At 41.1% G+C, this 20,152-nt stretch overlaps 2 protein-coding genes across 17 annotated transcripts in view; one reads left to right on the top strand and one right to left on the bottom strand.

Moving 5' to 3' along the window:
* The window catches only part of LOC106584026 (dedicator of cytokinesis protein 7), a 105,405-nt gene that overhangs the window by 31,761 nt on the left and 53,492 nt on the right, over positions 1-20,152 (top strand). For all 16 annotated transcript variants that reach the window (XM_014168813.2, XM_014168812.2, XM_014168799.2 and 13 more), the window contains exons 14-15: positions 12,994-13,111; positions 13,449-13,519. In XM_014168813.2, the coding sequence (XP_014024288.2) occupies positions 12,994-13,111; positions 13,449-13,519 (189 nt within the window). The remainder of the gene's footprint in view (positions 1-12,993; positions 13,112-13,448; positions 13,520-20,152) is intronic.
* LOC106584028 (angiopoietin-related protein 3) lies at positions 229-9,102 on the bottom strand. The gene is made up of 6 exons (XM_014168815.2): positions 8,423-9,102; positions 8,046-8,156; positions 7,665-7,887; positions 7,133-7,228; positions 5,646-5,918; positions 229-5,475 (listed from the first exon to the last, which is right to left on the bottom strand). The coding sequence occupies exons 1-6, from the start codon at positions 8,945-8,947 to the stop codon at positions 5,162-5,164; spliced, it is 1,542 nt and encodes a 513-aa protein (XP_014024290.2). The 5' UTR covers positions 8,948-9,102; the 3' UTR covers positions 229-5,161.

The following is a 20,152-nucleotide window of genomic DNA, read 5'->3' as shown; positions in this document are numbered from 1 at the left end:
AAAAGTTCTTTACCTGTTTTTGCTTTGACATTATGGTGTAGTGTGTCTGTGTAGATGAGTAAAAAAACAACAACAATTTAATCAATTTTAGAATACGGCTGTAACGTAACATATGTGGAAAAAGTGAAGGGGTCTGAATACTCTTCGAATGCACTGTACATTACTTAGCCTTACGTGTAATGATACACTCTACCAACCAGCAGGCAACATAACAAGATGACATGCATGGATATTTATTTAACCTTTATTTTAGCAGGGAAATCCCATTGAGACCAAGGCCTCTCTTTCAAGAGAGCCCTGCATACAAATACAGCATTTTACAAATGCAATGCAATAAAAACATACAGTACTTGCAAGCAATTAATGAAAAGCAATCACATTCCTCAACAGTTCAACGGGACTTATAGAGTTTGCCATCCCTGTGATCGGGTCTGGTAAGTCTGTAGTTTAAAAATGAAGTAAGGTACGGCGGAAGTTTGTGCTAGATGGCTTGAATTTGTAATACAATACCATCCTGAAACTTACAATCTAATACCACCAACAGGGCATTCCTGACACGTTGATGTCATTCCTAGTCGTCAAGGGGAATGTGACACACATGAAGTCCTTCCTGTTTTTGAGACTGTGTTTTTCCATCTAACTGTTCTGATCAAACACACTGGAGCCTGGAGGACACAGACGAACCAAACGGTCTTTCTCCCTTCCACTCTGTGTCTCGCTTTCATCTGAGCCATGGGGGTAACACTACTGTAACAGAGCAGCACAACACACAACCTACAGGCCTTCCTGTTGATATTAAGCTTTCCTCCTAGGCGTGGCGCATCGGGTTCAACATGTAACAATCTGTAACGGCACCCCATGTCCCGTGTGACTGCCAGATCGACTGACTAACTGCACACAGCCTTGTGTTGAGTGACCTTCTGAGCCCTGCTGCTATTTTAGTCAAGGTCAGAGAGTGAGGGAGAGGGGACTTTTATCAGACGCTGTGTTGACATGGCGAGAGAGAAAGAGGGAGATGAAGGGAGGGAGAGAGGGCTCTTATCAGACACTGTGGTGGCATGGAGGGAATGAGAGAGGGATAGAGCGAAAGAAGGAAAGAAAGAAAGAGCGAGAGGACCCTTATCACAGGTTGTGTTGACATGGTCACTTCAACTGCCCTGAGGCCTTGTTTGGCTCCTGATAGCAGTCAGGGCCTTCCTAGATTGAGCTCCTGCCAGCTTTAGTATCTCTGCTTTAGTTGCTCTGCATACTTCCTGGTTAAGGAGATTGATGTGGTAGAAACTATTACATTACTAGGAGGGATATATCATAAACCCAGAATGGTTTGGTAATGGCAGCCATTTTGGTCAGGGAGAAATCCAAACCATTCTAATTGGAATAAATGGCAGTAGAGGCATACTGTAGGTGATGCATTTCCTGCTTTTACGTATGCAGGAAAATAGAAGTAAAATGGGAGATATCAGAAATCCTGTCATTAGGGATGCACGATATTTTTATTTTATTTTACCTTTATTTAACCTCCTGAAACAGATTATATTGTTTTGCTATGTTTTTGGGGAAGAACATTGTTTGCATCCATAAGCTAGCTAGCTTTTTTTATGACCTGCACTGTAGGAGTGCGAGACAATGTTACCAGCGTCATAGTATACGTATCGATGAATCGTTGTGACATGAAATACGAGTGATAGTGTAATCAATGTGTAATAACTACATAAAAAATGTATGAATGCGTTAAATTATGTGACGTGCAGTCATATTCGGGTCCTGATTGGTCAACAAGCTTATTTGACACGTCAAATAGTATATTTTTTGACACGCAAAGACCCAAACAACATTCCATAGAATCCTGGTTGAGAATGAAACGACTGAACGAAACAGCACAGCAAGTAAGTGAAATAAATAGGTCTTGATTATATTTTACTGGTGATGGGGACATGCCTAAATGCCAACAAAATAACTTTTGTGTGTGTAACCTTTATTTAAATAGGCAAGTCAGTTAAGAACAAATTCTTATTTACAATGACGGCCTACAATGCTGGGCCAATTGTCTGCCACCCTATGGGACTCCCAATCACGGCCAGATGTGATACAGCCTGGATTCGAACCAGGGACTGTAGGGACGCCTCTTGCACTGAGATGCAGTGCCTTAGACCGCTGTGTCCGTGTGTGTGTGCGAACTATTTAACTGTACTAGAATGCTTAAAAGGCTGCCAAAATGTTAAATATCGGTTATCGGTATCAGGGTTTTTTTTTACAAGGAAGATATCGGTATCGGCCAAAAATGTCATTTCGGTACATCACTACATGTAATAGTTATTGTCAACCTAAAATATTGTCATGTGATTCGTTCCACAAAAAGTCCCTTTTCCGTCCCATTGATATTTTAGTTGAAGTTGTGCACCTATATAGATTTTTTTATTTTGTTAAATGAAGTGCCCTTTAATGTAGACCACATGGAGAATTCAATAAGTTTGTTTTTTAATATGAAAAAGGTTTGCCAAAGTGCAAAATATTATCTTCTAGGAAGCTTTCAACCCACTTACTCCAAAGGTTGGTTTTACCGTCACTGTAAAGCCCTAGTTATGTTGTTGCTTTGACAGTAATTTCTGAAGATTATGATTTATTTCATATGATTAGTGATTCATTTAGGTTCTACCCTTTTTGGCAATTTTCTGGGGTTTTGTGGTTGAAAACCGAGCCGGTCGAACATAACACGTCGTCCCTCTTACCCAAAGATATATGGGTTAGAAATGTTTTAGCAATTACTTTTTGTGACGCTTGCATTCAATTGCCACTCCCTGTTGCACACAACAAGCTTCCATTCCCCCTGTCACACAGGGATTTATGACTGATATAAGATTAAATCGTCAACCCTGTTACTTTAAATGGGCACCTACTATAGTTACCTCCTGAGATGGGGAAATATGTCAACGGACCATGTCTCCATTTTTGTTTTCTTGGAAAGCTATGAGTGATATTACAATATCAGTACTTGCATTTCCAACTTGTCTAAGTCCTATCATCAACTTATTTCAGCCACTCTGTGGCTGTGGATTGACTGCATTGTTTGTATGGAATGTTGTCGTATTGGCAGTTTAATTTGAAGAACTACTGCAATCATTCCACTAAACCTGTCTGTTTAGCTAGCTAACAAACGCACAGTGCAGATAATCTTCAAATTAATCGTCTTACACGATCTTATCACAGCAACTCACCATTGCTTACCATTTATACTGTCATAAGAAGGTTCATGTCCATTCTAGTATTCTAATTCTATGGTAGAAAACGCTGTGAGCTCTGAAGTTTATTTACCTATGTACATTTACATGTTGATTGGATAAGCGGTACAGTACATCTGGGCACGGTAGCAAATGCCATTTACTCACTGTTGTTTGCGTGTACTGTATATTGGCCTCTCACTTGCATAAGATAGTTAATGCAAATAATGTTTCAGGATTGTTGTCAGCATTGCGGGCTGATCGGACTCAACTGTTGAGTTTATAGGCCAGGGGTGTGATGACCTGTGGTTGGTAAAGCATTGGCTAAACCTGCTTAGATGGCATTAGATCATTAGCCCAGTTTGTTGGTTTTTCCTTGGCAAAGAATACAAAGGACAGCGGTATATTTGTTTTGAGTATGATGGTTTTATTTGTCATTTATAAATATACAGTAGTTTACCAGAGTCTCTCTGATAAGGTGGAAGTAATAGTGCTGAGCGATTAGTGTTTTTGTGGGGGATTTTTATTTTGGTAAAAAAAACTTTTTTTACATGAAATGATTACCTTAAAATGATTTTAGAGCTTTTTAAGAAATATTCCAAAGCCAAATATTGAGAACCTCCAATTGCCAAAACATTGAAAACATTCTAACAGTCTTATTACTTTTTATTCTATTTAATTTGTTAGTCATCTCATCTCTGCTCAGACAGTAGCAGCCAGCCAGACAACCATCTGACGTTCTCTCCAACTAGTTATCCTATTTAGCTAAGCTAGTAGCTAGCTGCCTATGCTGTATGAAAAAATCACTTTCAAGACTGCTAATTACCAAATACTACAACTGTCAATCGGGTAGAGCTACCTCTCAAACTGTCTCTATCCCTTTTGTCGGTTTTGTGTACATAACTCTCTCATGCATATGGCCGAGAGTAACATATGGAAGGCAGTACAGGCGCAATGGATTATGGACATTGTAGTTAATTACCACTTATGCGCTGAACTAGGTTAAATATTATTCTATTGAAAAACTTTCTTTAGCATTTCAGTTCATTCTTGATCTGTTTTCTCTCTTGCTTGTTTTTATTTCTCTAGAGGAACGGCGCGTTGAACTGACAAAAATGAAATGGAATTCAAGTAATTGAACCAACGTCGGTCAATTAGTTTAATAATGGGGGGAAAAAAACTACATTTAATTTAATCGCTCAGCAATAATTAGTAAGAAACATAAAATATGTACAGTATGTAGCAGCCGTTTTAAATGCAGCAGAAAGATAAGAGTTGGCAGGAGACGAGTCAATATGACCAATGTAAATGACCTGACGTTAACTAACCTGGCAGCACATTTAATAGAACATTATCAAAATAGTTTTAAATACAGTATAAAGTTTTTAAAAAGATGGTGAAAACACTAAGCTCATATACATTTGAAGATCTATGCATCATGTTGATATTTTGTCTACTTACGTGTGAATATTTGGTACATTCAGCAACAGCCACCAAATGTGCAGAAATACAATATAGAGTGATAAATCAGTGGATAAGGATTATGCCTTTGTCACATGCAGTTCATTCATTTAACACATAATGAGTAGTAACTTATCTAAAACAGAGTGTTCTGTCGGTTACATAATTACTTAATTGATTTTTTTTTTCTCCCACCCTTTGAAGGTAGCCTAGCTTCTCAGTGCTGGGATGTGTTGCAGACCAGGACAGACAGTGTTGAATCATCTGACATTCCATCCAAAGCAAAACTTGGCTCTTATAAAACCGATTACCCCTCCCAGTTGTTACCCAACTCTCTGTGTTTCTGGAACAATTTGTGAGGTCATTGACCGGCTGACTGCTATTGCCTCATTCTGACGAATCAGCTTATTTTCTGTCATACAAATTTGTTGGCTGGCTGTTATTGGCGGCTGACTTTTTTTTTTTCTACTGTCAGCAACTGCTCAATCTTTTGCTACCATGCCAACAATGTGTAATGTGAGGGTGGGTAAGTGGAAGGTTACGGCGAGAGGGGGTGTATTTGTTGTTGCCATACCAACGAGGTGTAATGTAGTTGGGGACGAGGTTAAGGGGGGGCTTGAGGTGAGGGGGGCGGGTGAGACGGGTCGTATGGAGATCTTGGTGGTCTTGAGGGAGTAGGAGGTCCCCATAGGTTTCCACTGGATTCCTTTCCTCCTCATGGAACGACCCTTTGACCTCAGCCACACGTACCTGCCGTTCAGGTTGGTGTCACCACAGGCATTGAACCACCAGCCACCTGCCAGAAATGGGTTAAATTATATAACAAGTCTAGAACCCATAGTCAATCTCTGTGCTGCCTGCTTGGAAATGTCTTTAACAGGTGTATGGTACCAGACAGTGCTGTGAACCTGTACCAAGTGTGTAGTCCGTACCTGTAGTTGCATCAGGTGTGTGGTCTATACATACCTGTGTAGTTTTTGGCACAGTTGGAGTCCTGGTGGTTGTCGTTGTCTCTGTCCTTGGTTGAGAACATCATGCCACTGTGGTTGCCCATGGCGTCGGGAAGATCACCAGACAGGTGGGTGAGGTGGAGGGTGTAGTGGGCCTGGGGTCCCTCCAGGGTGAACTGGTACTCTACAGACCTCCTCTCCTCCTTCCAGTCCTCCAGCTCAATACGCAGGATAGATTCACCCTGACTAGCAAGGCTGTGGATCTTCCTCAGGCCCAGCCAGAACTCTCCTACAATAACACAGATAACACACACAAATGTAATTGAATGGCCATAGAGCTACAACACACAGATAAAACACGCATTCTGTCAGAACTGTCCTATGATAACACAGAGAACAAACACATTCTGTTAACACTTCTATAGTAACACAGATCACACACATGTCAGAACTCTACTTTAACAGATCACAAACACATACAATGCCATCAAATGGCCATAAAGCTAGTTCAGATTCTATACTGTAGGCCTAGCTACTTTGTTTTGTTCTGTATGCCATGCCCATGACTCGTGTTAAATAGTGTGGGGCAAGTTCTGACACTCAATACTATTTTCCCTAGCCGCTGGCTGCATACTGTAGTCATGGGTGTGATGACATAATTACGCTCGTAGCAGCGAAGGAAACTGACACTGAACAATTCATAGCTTAAAGGACCTGTGGCATTGTTGGAATGCAGTAGGACTATATGCCTATGAGCTGGGGTCCAAGCCTGGCTGAAGTTAAGTGCAGCTATTGCTTTGTCTAGTCAGACAATGGAGGAAGTCAATCTGTCAAAGGGTGCCTGATAAGCTAATTTACAATAGCTGTTTCCTGTCCGCTGTTCCTTCAGGAAGTATTTAAGAGTGGTGGAGTGTGGCTGTATTGGCTGTTTCCTGCTTTATGAATGCCTACAGGCATTTTGTAGACTGGAATCAGGATATAAAGGCATAATCAGGTATGGGTGCTTGCAGCTGAGTTGAGTTGAGCCATAAAGATATACTTTGTTTGTTTCGTTCTTTATAGATAGAGATGTATTGACTGTCTACTAGATCCCGACCGAGATATTGGTTCAACGATATTATCGGCCGATATTGGCCTTTTATCGCTAGTCCAACGATAACCAACACACAATAAATAGGATGAAAAAAAGGAATCTAATGCTTATCTGAACCCTTGCGGCCATTCTCATGTCATTATTGTCACAATGTATTTAATCAACATTTGAAGCGTAGAGATTGGACAATTGCTCATTTGGATGGCAATTTATGAGAATTCAGTGGGGAAAATGACAATTTTTAATTTCCCCCGCAGTAAAACAGTATATTGGCAGATATATTGGTATCTGTACCTTTTCTTCCCCCAAAAATCGGAATCTGTATCGAACCCCAAAAAACATATCGTTCGTGCTCTACTGTCCAAACCACTGACAAAATGTACTGATAGAAAGAAATAAGCCAAACTAACTTTCCAGATCCCCAAATCCGTTCTCGTACTTCTCCCATGCCTGGTCAAAATCCACAGACCCGTCCTCCCTGCTCTGGATGACTGTTGATCCTCCTTCTGTAGATGTGGGAGATGGGACATGTAGTCAATACATGGACAGAGAAACACAACAACAACGAAGTCCAGTTCCTTTCTCTAGACTGAATCGTCTGTACATTGAGTCTGGAGCAGGATACTTGTTATTTGGTTGTACTGCAAGGACTTCTAATTGGTCAGCCACAGGCTAGTGTGGGGGGGGTTATAAATTACATCCTGTTGCTTTGTTCTGTGGAGAGAATCACTGAGGATGGGGGAGCATGAACATCTATCTACCTCCCCGCATGAGTTGTTCTCTTTGGTGAATAAACCTATTTTCCTCCCCCTGATTTGCTTTGGGGGTTGTGTTTTTGAAGAGTAACATCAACTGCTAACGCTTGTATGTAGTGCAAAGAAATGGTTTGACACATTACTGTCACATAGTTGGTTGAGAATTTGAGACGGGATTGTGTCTTACCTGAGGTCAGTTCACAGTACACGTTGAAAGGCTCAGATAGGTTTGGCTTGACAGAGTACACCCCGCTGTTTCGCTCTCCTCTGTTGAACAGATCACTGCAGTCCATGGATAGGTCTGTGTCCGGACCAGTGGAGTTGCCTGTCAGGTATTCAAACATGTCTGGCGTCTCCGAGTTGGAATCCGCTGCTTTGTCAGTTGTGTCCTGGAAATTGTCAATGCTGATCTGGAATAGCAGGCAAAATTTAAAACGGTATGGTGTCTCCTTAACTGTTTTTAGTGGCCTTTTACATACACTGATTGAACTGGGATGAAAGAAATGGCCATTACCTTTGGTCTACTGTATACAATTCGATTATCTCTTTAAGCAACAGAGACGAGTACCTTTTCCTCCAGAGTCTTGATCTTAGTTTTTTGGTGGTTGAGCTGATCGTGCTGCTCCCTCACAGCTTTCAGCAGGTCCGTGATGGTCCTCTCCTGAACCTCAATCACATCCTGAAACAGACCAGTTAACACTGTCTCGTTAATGCTCACATTAAAATACATTTCCTAATGGCATAACTTGAAATTGAAATCATTAATAAATTAAACTTCTCAATGAATTCAGCAAAATAAAATTTGATGTAATATTCAGTAGGAATTGTATGTTGAATATGTGTGCCAGAAACACAATCTTATTCTAGAACAAAGACATTTCACATTGAAACAGAATAAGTCATAAATCTCAGTACTGATTTAATGAGTGAAGGTCAGCAGTGTACCTTGAGTGACTTGATCTCGTTGAGCTGCTCTGCGGGTATCATGCTCTCCGACAGTCCCTTCAGTTTCTCCTCCAGCCCTCCTACTTTACTCTGCAGCTGGCTCCTCTCTTGCAGGATACTGTTGATCTTGGAGTTGATCTCCAGAGACAGGTTCCGGATCTCCTCGTTGTTGGCCTTGAGGAATGTGGTGGTCTTCTTCAGCTCCTCCTCTTCCTCCTTTATCTCAGAGGTGACCACAGAGAGCTGGTAGAAAGAGCGGTCAAAGATGTTGAGTTTTTGAAAGATGTCGTTGATCTGGGCCTTGGTCTTGTGGACAAACTCCCTGAGGCTCTGACCCAGTTGGAGCAAGCCGTTGGCAAGGAGACGGACATCGTCCAGCATGGCAAAGCGGGACTTGGCCTCGGCTGGAGGCTCCGTCTGGGGCTTGAGTTGCGAGGGTACGGTGGGGTAGACCCTGGAGGTGTCCTGATGAGCTGCCTGAACTGTAGACACACCCAGCAGAAACAAGAGGCAGAAGAGCTTCATGGTCAAATCTCTCTCAGCAATCGTGGAATAGCAAGAAGTAGTCTCTCTCTCTGTTCTTCCTTCAGCTGCCCTACTTTCACTCTGTCTGTCTGTACACCTCTTACTCTCCCTCTTTCCCTCTACCTCTCTCTCTGTCAGTCTGCTAGAAAGATGTGAGAGCAGCAGGCAGGCCTGTGTTATATACCCCAGTCCAGCAAGGGAAGGGTAGATTAGTTGATCATTAAGCCCTGTTATGCTTGAGCTACTGGGCCCCCTGAAATCCCCTCGGGGGCCCCCTCAACCCCCTCCTTTCATAAACAAACAAATCACTGCAGTGAGCGAATAGCAAATACACCCCTTTAGCACGACAGCTCCCCCCCCGCTTAACCTCCCAAATCACCCACCACACCCCACCCAGCTTCCATCTGCAGTACCCTGCTTTAGCTGATCAGCAGAAAGCCAACAGTGGAAGGCCATCAGATGATGGCTCATTTGTCCCTATCAATCTCACCTTATAGCAGCCACACCTCACCATGATTCATAATATGTCACACAATTGTTGTCTATGGGTTTGATTTAACGTCCTGCTGAATCAGCCCAGCATCACTCTCTCAGGTCCCTCTCGCTGGGTCTAGATGAGGTGTGCTGTATGTACTGAGAGAGGCAGGTGGATGTCATCAATGCTATGGTATTTGCTGTAGTTTGCATTGGGTGAGAATAATGTCCTAAATGTAGACGACTGAACTCATTTTGGTTTTGTTTGATCGTACTATTCTGATTTAATGTAGTCTAGTCTTTCTGATCAATCTAAAGATCTATTTTAATGAATCACTTTTAATAGGAATTCCTAGTCAGTGGTTTGTTCTTGGCTTGTCGTTTCATATCCACTATATCGTTACTGTACAAATCCAAGCTTCCACTAATGATGAATACAAAGCCTAAATTGTTGTTACGTTCTGTTGCCATATTTGACTATTCTAGTTCTGCAATCTGACCGAGCTCTCTTTGTGAGCATCTTTTGTTGCTCCTACTTAGCCAATATTATTTTAATGCTCCCAATAATCTGACTACTTTGAGATGTTGGTCAAACTATCTCGACAGCATGTTTCAATGTGGTTCAGTGACTCTAAATCATATTAGTCCTACTCTACTATATGTTTTATTGGGTGTAGAGGTGGGTGGGTTGGGGCAGAGAGTTGGGGGGGGGGCCTCTAGGACTTTTTAGCAACTTTTGGCCTTTTTAGGTTGTTTATCCAACTGAAAAGCGGTGGCTCTACTTTATTTTTGGGGTCCCCAAAAGTTTCAAATAAAACACCAGTACATAATGAGGAAAGAGTGATGGACAGCAACTTCCCTTCAACAGAGGCACATTGTGGGGAGGTAGTTAGCGTCTCCTTTGTCAGAAGTTGCTTTAGCATTTGTTTCTTGTAAATGCATGACAAAACTCGCCATGCCGTTACAGACGCGGGTAACTCTAGTGCAGGGATGGGCAACTGGTGGCCCCCCTCGGATCAACCCCCCCCCTCCCCCACTCCCCCATTTTGAAATTTGTTTGTGCATCAGCAGTTTTTCTCTTATGTCAGTCACTGATAGTCAGTCAATTAGTCCATGCTAGCTAATTTATTTTAGATTACTAAGTTAGTTTAGCGGCCAGCTATCTAACTTGTTATCATGGCCGAATTACAGGCCCCATTGATTTTGTTAGTCAGTCAAATATCTTACTAAAAACTAACATTTCTCTCCGTCCCATGCCAAAATGTGTAGTACTTGGACCCGTGAGCAACTGTGGCAGCCCATGATGAGTTCAGATTTTTTTCTGCGGCCCCCACCCCCATCAAAGTTACCCATCCCTACTCTAGTGCATAGCAAAGTTCATAGCAAATGCAGATACGCTGGCTATTTGTTCATACAGTACAGAGACTCTGGCTGCAATATGTCCTTAGTAAATATGGGTTTCTGAACAAACACCATTCCTACATGATTCTGAGCTGTGCTTGCTTAGCTAAAAGCTGTCTACAAGATTCCTTACTCCCTATATGTTCTCCTTCCTAAATCTGTGGGGAGCCCAGACAGGGTACAATATTCACATTGAGACATGTTGTAGGCCTACAGTGGGAGACGAGTGCTGACTGTGTGACTCCCAAACAGTACTTAGGCTTGGTTTGGTTATGCAGCTCCTCTGAGTCAAGTAATTGATTAATCTGAGATTAATCTGTTGAGGCTGAAGGAGAGAATTGGCCTCGTGCTGAAAAGGGAGCTGTATCTGGTCCGTATGTGTAAGAATGGCTTTTTATTGCAATGCAATTACATAATTCTAAAATCACCATGGGTGCCTCAAAGAACAATCAAGGAGATCAAAAAAATCATCCAGCTCTTCGCCTTCACGGAGACACACGTGACCAGCTACTAGACGGGGAGGGAGGAACGAAGGGAGAGGAAATTAAATAGATAGAGCGTGAGTGAGGGAGATGAACCGAGAGAGAAAGGATGAGGGATTCCCACGGTTTCAGCCATTTGTCATCACAGCTGTGGTCCTAGGGGGACCTCCCCTGCGGCGGAATCTACGTCAATGTGGTCAGGCCACTGCGCTGCGGCTGCCTCGGACGTTCTGGGGTCGTAACCCTGGGAACCCTAAAGCGTGTGTCCAGCTTGTTAGCACTAGAAAAGCCTGGCCCTTCGTGGCAATGACACGTCTTTTCAAAATTCTAATAGTCTAATAAATAGATTAAATATATGCTATTGTAAAAAAAAAAAAACGTTTGGTTGTGTTTATGAAGGTCTTAGGTAACATTACAATACGAAACATTGGTACCACCTTATTTGGATTGGATTGTAATGCATCTACAGATGGACTATCAGTTACATTTCAACTAACTATCTACTAACCTTTGTCCTAACCCCAACACTTATCCCAACTGTAAATGAACCCTTAACCTAACCTTAACCCTTACCCTTATTCTAAATCTAACCGAAACTTAGCAAGCAGTTGGTTATATATTGATAGTATAACCATCTGTATAGTATATACAGATGGACTATCCAAATAAAGTGAGACTGCAAAAAAATACTATTTGATATAACGTAACATGTTCATTTGTTTGTTACTGTCGGCTATATGTAAAAACTAAAAACACACTTTCAAGTGTAAAATAAAAGTTATTCGTGGAGTGCCTTTGTTACAACTCTGAAACAAAAATCATGTATGTTAGAACAGAGTAAAAGCTTTATTTTTATAACAGCAAAACAAATATAAATACCCAAACCACCAAGACCTCCGGTCAAATCAAGAAAATATCAGTAGCCTATACAGCCGTATAAGTGCCAAGTGTGCTTGTGAATAGTGAAAATCAGCACAAATGCAATACTGCCATTATACTTTATACCACGACTTAAAAAATGGCAGAGTAATACATTTTTTTTTTATTGTTTTGCGTCATTATGACACTCTCTGCCTTTCTAGTGTTAACTGAAGCCCCGCTGCTTACTGCCTGTGGAGAAGAGAGGAGGACTTTTTTAAAACATCAACTTTTGGACCTATAGACACATTTAAAAAAAAAAAAAGTCAAATAACTGTCCAATTTACATATCTTTCATCGATGATGAACATTATACCTCTTTGACGGTATCGAACATGCACAGTTGGCCATGGCATTATTGCACCTTCCCCCAGCAGTGGTGCAGTAAGGTAAATGTTGCCCCCGTGCCCCCCCCCCCCAATCCAGCCCAGCAGAGGATTTAGTTGCCGTGGATCCAGAGTGATTGACAGGACCAGCCTCCCTTTTCCACCAGTCAGTGGCCACAGAGGTCTACCCTGATGGCCTTGGTCACTCCAGTCACTGACCTATTGATAGTACTATACAGGTGTTATATTCAGTACATTATATGTAGGGGGTATGTAATGTCCTAAGGAAAATGGAGAGGGGACAATGTTGTGAAATTCACTCAGAGCTGTTGATACATACAGTATCAACAGTGCTGCTATGTCAGTTGAGTTCATGTGTTCCTGTTTTGATGGAAGGTGGTTTGGTTTCACGATGGGAATGCGTGTCTATATGTGTGTGTTCTAGGAACCTGCTGTATGTGAACCCACACAGCCTGAACTTTGCCAACCGTCAAGGCTCAGCCCGGAACATCACAGTGAAAGTGCAGTTCATGAACGGGGAGGACCCCAACAACGCAATGCCGGTAATAATGACACACACACACACACACACACACACACACACACACACGAGAATGCTTCTTAGCCCACCCACCCACAATAATTCCTCTTAGCTCACCCTCCCACGAGAATGTCTCATAGAGTTATTAGTGTATTTTGGTGCTTTACCAGGTACCGCTGCACAATCCTAGACTGAATGGTGTTCAAGTATATTTGAGCTCTGTTACTAAAGACATCATTTTAACACATGCAGACAAACATAAGTCTAATGTCCACTGTATGTTGCCTCTCTTCCTCTGTAATTCAACCCCTGTATGCTGTTCTTCATCTAAGTTTATTTCTTGTCTCTCTCTTCCCCAGGTGATTTTTGGCAAGTCTAGCTGTGCCGACTACGCCAAAGAAGCATACACTGCTGTAGTGTATCATAACAGGTGAGGGACTCCGATCCAGCTTTGACAATTCACTGATGTTTCCATTTTGTATGAAGTGTGCTTAGGCCCTTTCTTAACCTCTATGGGCTAGGTGGGACGCTAGCGTGCCACCCGTGGTGCACTCCATCAACAGCAGGTGCATTTCAAGAGCGGCAAATTTGAATCCAAATAAATGTCAAAATTCAAATTTTTCAAACATACAACTATTTTACACCCTTTGAAAGATAAACATCTCCTTAATCTAACCACGTTTTACGATTTCAAAAAGGTTTTACGGCGAAAGCATAAATTTAGAGTATGTTAGGACAGTACATTTACAAGAGTTGTGTGTAATGTTTTGTCAAGTCAAAGACAGGGTCACCAAAACCATAAAACCAGCTAAAATGATGCACTAACCTTTTACAATCTCCATCAGATGACACTCCTAGGACATTATGTTAGACAATGCATGCATTTTTAGTTCTATCAAGTTCATATTTATATCCAAAAACAGCATTTTACTATGGCATTGATGTTGAGGAAATCGTTTCCCTCCAATAACCGGCAGTCAAGTCAGCGTCACAAATTAAATAATTAAAATTAGAAAACATTGGTAAAATATTATATTGTCATTTAAAGAATTATAGATTTACATCTCTTGAACGCAATCAACTTGCCAGATTTAAAAATAACCTTACTGGGAAATCACACTTTGCAATAATCTGAGCACTGCGCCCAGAAAAATACGCGTTGCGATGTTGGGGAGATCTAAAATCGAAAATACTATGTAAATAATCCATTACCTTTGATTCTCTTCATCAGATGTCACTTCCAGGTATCACAGGTCCATAACGAATGTAGTTTTGTTCAAAAAAGCTCATTTATGTCCAAAAATCTCCGTCTTGTTAGCACATGATCTAAGCCAGCCGGACTTCTCGTCATGAACGAGGGGAAAAAATATATTTACGTTCGTTCAAACATGTCAAACGTTGTATAGCATAAATCATTAGGGCCTTTTTTAACCAGAACATGAATAATATTCAAGGTGGACGAATGCATACTCTTTTATAACGTATTGGAACGAGGGTACCCAACATGAACTCGCGCGTCAGGTGTCTAATGGGACATCATCGTTCCATGGCTCTTGTTCGGTCAGATCTCCCTCCAGAAGACTCAAAACACTTTGTAAAGGCTGGTGACATCTAGTGGAAGCAATAGGAAGTGCCAAAATATTCCTCAGCCCCTGTGTTTTTCAATGGGATAGGTTTAAAGGTAATACAACACATCAGGTATCCACTTCCTGTCAGAAAATGTCTCAGGGTTTTGCCTGCCAAATGAGTTCTGTTATACTCACAGACACCATTCAAACAGTTTTAGAAACTTTAGAGTGTTTTCTATCCATATATAATAAGTATATGCATATTCTAGTTACTGGGTAGGATTAGTAACCAGATTAAATCGGGTAAATTTTTTTATCCAGACGTGCAAATGCTGCCCCCTAGCCCTAACAGGTTAAAAGAAGTATGCACAGTACCAGTCAAAAGTTTGGACACCTACTCATTCAAGGGTTTTTCTTTATTTTTCCTATTTTCTACATTGTAGAATAATAGTGAAGATGTCAAAACTATGAATAACACATATGGAATCATGTAGTAACCAAAAAAGTGTTAAACAAATCAAAATATATTTTATATTTGAGATTCTTCAGATAGCCACCCTTTGCCTTGATGACAGCTTTGCACACTCTTGGAATTCTCTCAACCAGCTTCATGAGGTAGTCACCTGGAATGCATTTCAATTAACCTCTCTGGGCTAGGCGGGACGAATTCATCCCACCTACGCAACAGCCAGTTGAATCCCGTGGCGCGATTTTCAAATACCTTAGAAAAACTATTACTTCAATTTCTCAAACATATGACTATTTTACAGCATTTTAAAGACAAGACTCTCGTTAATCTAACCACACTGTCCGATTTCAAAAAGGCTTTACAACGAAAGCAAAACATTAGATTATGTCAGCAGAGTACCCAGCCAGAAATAATCAGACACCCATTTTTCAAGCTAGCATATAATGTCACAAAAACCCAAACCACAGCTAAATGCAGCACTAACCTTTGATCTTCATCAGATGACAACCCTAGGACATTGTTATACAATACATGCATGTTTTGTTCAATCAAGTTCATATTTATATCAAAAACCAGCTTTTCACATTAGCATGTGACGTTCAGAACTAGCATACCCCCCGCAAACTTCCGGCGAATTTACTAACAATTTACTAAATTACTCACGATAAACGTTCACAAAAAGCATAACAATTATTTTAAGAATTATAGATACAGAACTCCTCTATGCACTCGATATGTCCGATTTTAAAATAGCTTTTTGGTGAAAGCACATTTTGCAATATTCTAAGTACATAGCCCAGCCATCACGGGCTAGCTATTTAGACACCCAGCAAGTTTAGCCTTCACCAAAATCAGATTTACTATTACAAAAGTTTGATTCCCTTTGTTGTCTTCGTCAGAATGCACTCCCAGGACTGCTACTTCAATAACAAATGTTTGTTTGGTCCAAAATAATCCATCGTTATATCCAAATAGCGGCGTTTTGTTCGTGCGTTCCAGACACTATCCGAAATGGTAAATCAGGGTCGCGAGCATGGCGCAATTCGTGACAAAAAAAATCTAAATATTCCATTACCGTACTTCGAAGCATGTCAACCGCTGTTTAAAATCCATTTTTATGCCATTTTTCTCGTAAAAAAGCGATAATATTCCGACCGGGAATCTCCGTTTAGGTAAACAGAGGAAAGAAAACAAAGCATTCGGTCGACGCGGGCACGAGCCTGAGTCTCACAGTACTGTAACCAGCCACTACCCAAACGCGCTACTTTGTTTCAGCCAGAGCCTGCAAAGCCACGATTCAGCTTTTTGCTGCCTTCTGAGAGCCCATGTGAGCCGTAGGAAGTGTCACGTAACAGCAGAGATCCTTTGTAATGGATAGAGATAATCAAGAAGGGGAAGAAATGGTCAGACAGGGTACTATCTGTACAGAATCTTCTCAGGTTTTGACCTGCCATTTGATTTCTGTTATACTCACAGACACCATTCAAACAGTTTTAGAAACTTTGGAGTGTTTTCTATCCAAAGCCAATAATTATATGCATATTCTAGTTACTGGGCAGGAGTAGTAACCAGATTAAATCGGGTATGTTTTTTATCCAGCCGTGTCAATACTGCCCCATAGCCCTAACAGGTTAACAGGTGTGCCTTGTTAAAAGTTAATTTGTGGAATTTTTTTCCTTAATGCGTTTGAGACAATCAGTTTGAGTTTATTTTATTTTTACAGGGACAGTGCACATTAATCAACGTTTCAGTAAAAGTGCCGGTTTTAGCCAGCCGGCTAATTTTCAACCGCAGTCCCTGGGCAGGTTACTAAAAACAATTACAATGTAGACAATCATTTAGCAGTGAGCACACGCAGAGCATCATAGGACAAGCAAGACGTAGCATACAGACAGAGCAACATAGAACAAAAAGCAACAAGACAAGATCCATAAATGCAACAAAGTGTTTCCACACCTCACAAGCTACAGACAACAGACAACATGGAAAGCGGCAATACATAGCTAGGGATTATGTTCACAAATCTGATTGACCTTTAGCCATGTCTTCATGCTTTTTGTGAAAGTGTTATGTCTGTTATGTCTGTTATGTCAGTTGTGTGTGTCTGATGGCAGTGTATTCCAGACATGGGAAGCTCTCACAGAGAAAGCGGATTTACTAAAGGTGCTTTTCCTTAAGGGAACTATACAGTCACCTCTCATGGCAGACCTTGTGGATCTGCTGCCATATGTTTGGGTTTTCTGTTTAACAAAAATACTGAGTGGAGGGGGAGCCAGGCCATTTAGGATCTTGACTACAAGACATGCGTCGGTGTATTGCACAAGATTTTCCCAACTCAGGAGCTCATGATTTCTGAGGATGTAACAGTGATGATGGCTATTGGGCTTCCTATCAAGCACTTTGAGAGCCTGTTTGTAGACAGACTGAATAGGTGTTAATGTTGTACAGCAAGCTTGGGCCTAACTAGTCAAGCAGTATGTTAAGTGGGGGAGTATCATAGATTTGAAGTACAGTTTTGCTACCTCTGTAGTCAAACAATTTCGTATAAATCGGAAATTAGCTAGGTTGAATTTGGTTATTTGAATTACTTAGTTGTGTTGTGAATTACTTAGTTGTGTTGTGACAAGATAAGGGTGGTATACAGAACATAGCCCTATTTGGTAAAAGACTGAGTCCAGGAACAGCTCAAATAAGCAAAGAGAAAGGACAGTCCATCATTACTTTAAGACAGGGGTTCTTAAACTTTTTCAGCCTGGGACCAAAATGAGAAATTCTGTGTTTTCCTGGGACCCAAGCTTAGGAAAATAAGCAACTATACATAAATATCGGTACATTTCATTGCCCTTATGCCTAAAACAAATGAAATATAGACAAAAATAAATAACAATTAAATGAAATATCCATATAAATATAAAACCCATTTAAAAACACTCACATATCTGTCTAGGTTGTAACTGTTGCTGTTAAATACAATAAATCATTTTCATTCTAAACTGATTGATCACACAGATGAATAACAGAACACACACACAGGCTTTTTGATAGTGCAACCCTAAGTAACAGTACAGATGAAAAATGATCAGGCCTACTGTACATCTTACTGTATAAATTATTGTTGAAAGAAAGTCTGGGTTGGAACTGTCGCTGTTAAAATACAATACATATTTTTATTCTGAACTGGAAGAAGCTGATTCTGGGCTCCATTATTGACAGTACAACACTGAGGTCATGCTCAGCCTTGAAACTGTTTCTGTACTTGTTTTTTAAGTATGTCAGAGTTGAGAACACTGAGGTATGTGGTGCCAAACTGGATCAGAACATCTACTGCTTTCTCAGTCAGGCAGGAGACCCCTTCCTTCTGTAGATGAGCAACCCAGAACTGTGTGAGTGTTTGCCTCAAAAGCATCTTGCTTCAATCAGTTCATTCCAGTTCAGAGTAAAAAGTATTACTTGTATTTTAACAGCAACAGTTCCAACCTAGACTAGTTTTCAACAGTAAGATGTACAGTAGGCCTGATCATTTTTCATCTTCATCTGTACTGTTACTAAGGGATGTTAGCTTGCTTTGGCTAATGTTAGCGATTATTTGTGTACAAGGCCAGGGGATTGTTAGAAAGATAAACTCACATCTACTACTATGAGTTAGTAAGTACTCCCTTATTTCTGCTTATCACCACCTGTTTTAAAATGACAACAATGCCTTGCTAGCTGACTGACTTTTCCATTGTCGAAGCACTACTAAGCACTTCCCTGCACAAAACGCATTGTGGGCACTCCTCGTTATAAGTTTGTATGAAAGAGCGAGAAACTCAGCGCTGTATATGCGTTTCATGACAATTTGAGCTCAGTCAGAACTTGTGGCTAGCATGAGTCCATTTGACGACAGCGGTTAGTGATGGCGAGTGGGAATGACAAGTCAGTGGCTCACAGCGAATCATCTGTTGCTGAACGACAGTGCTGCATCGTGTGTCGCGGAGTGATCTTCAAGAAAACTGCAGAAAAAAGATCCTGTAAACCACGAAGCACACAGGCATCGCTCTCCCTCAGCTGCTAAACTGAGCAGAGCCCGCAGATGCACTTGGCCAAATAAATTCCAGTAATTCATTAAATAATTATAAATTTACTCTGACAAGTCGCGACCCACCATTAACAGGCCCGGGTCGCGACCCGTACTTTAAGAAAGGCTGCTGTAAGACATGGTCAGTCAATCTGGAAAATTGTTTAAAAGTTTCTTCAAGTGCAGTCGCAAAAACCATCAACCAACCAGTGCTATGATGAAACTGGCTCATGAGGACGGCCACAGGAAAGGAAGACCCAGAGTTCCCTCTGCTGCAGAGGATAAGTTCATTATAATTACCAACCTCAGAAATTGCAGTCCAAATAAAAGCTTCACAGAGTTCAAGTAACAGACAGTATCTCAACTGTCCAGAGGAGACTGTGTGAATCAGGCCGTCATGGTCGAATTGCTGCAAAGAAACCACTACTAAAGGACACCAATAAGAAGAGAATAATATTGAATTCGCTAGCAAGCTTATATGAGACTCGTTTCAGGAAACCACTTTAATAAATGGAACACTAGTCACTTTAATGCCACTTTAAGAATGTGTACATATCTCGCATTACTCATCTCATATGTATATACTGTACACTGTATCCTTCACTATCTATTGCATCTTAGCCACTCTGTCACTGCTCATCCATTTATTTAAGGTTAAATATTCTCATCCCATTCCTTCACTAGTTTGTGTGTATTAGGTTTTGTTGTGGAATTGTTAGATATTACCTGTTAGATACTGCTGCACTGTCGGATCTAGAAGCATAAGCATTTCGCTACACTCGCAATAACATCTCCTAACCATGTGTATGTGACCAATAAAATTTGATGTTGATTTTCCTCGTTGGTTTAGCCACCGAAAAAGACAGGGACCTTCCCGCTAGCCATGATTGGCTGAGATAATGGTTGGTCTGGACATGTCGAGAGATGATTTTGGATTGGTCTGCCATGTAACACGCTTCTGTCTATAAC

Source organism: Salmo salar, chromosome ssa23, assembly GCF_905237065.1.
Source record: "Salmo salar chromosome ssa23, Ssal_v3.1, whole genome shotgun sequence".
Taxonomy (NCBI): domain Eukaryota; kingdom Metazoa; phylum Chordata; class Actinopteri; order Salmoniformes; family Salmonidae; genus Salmo; species Salmo salar.
Note: the sequence above shows the minus strand (reverse complement) of the source record. Positions and strands in the feature narration are given on the sequence as shown.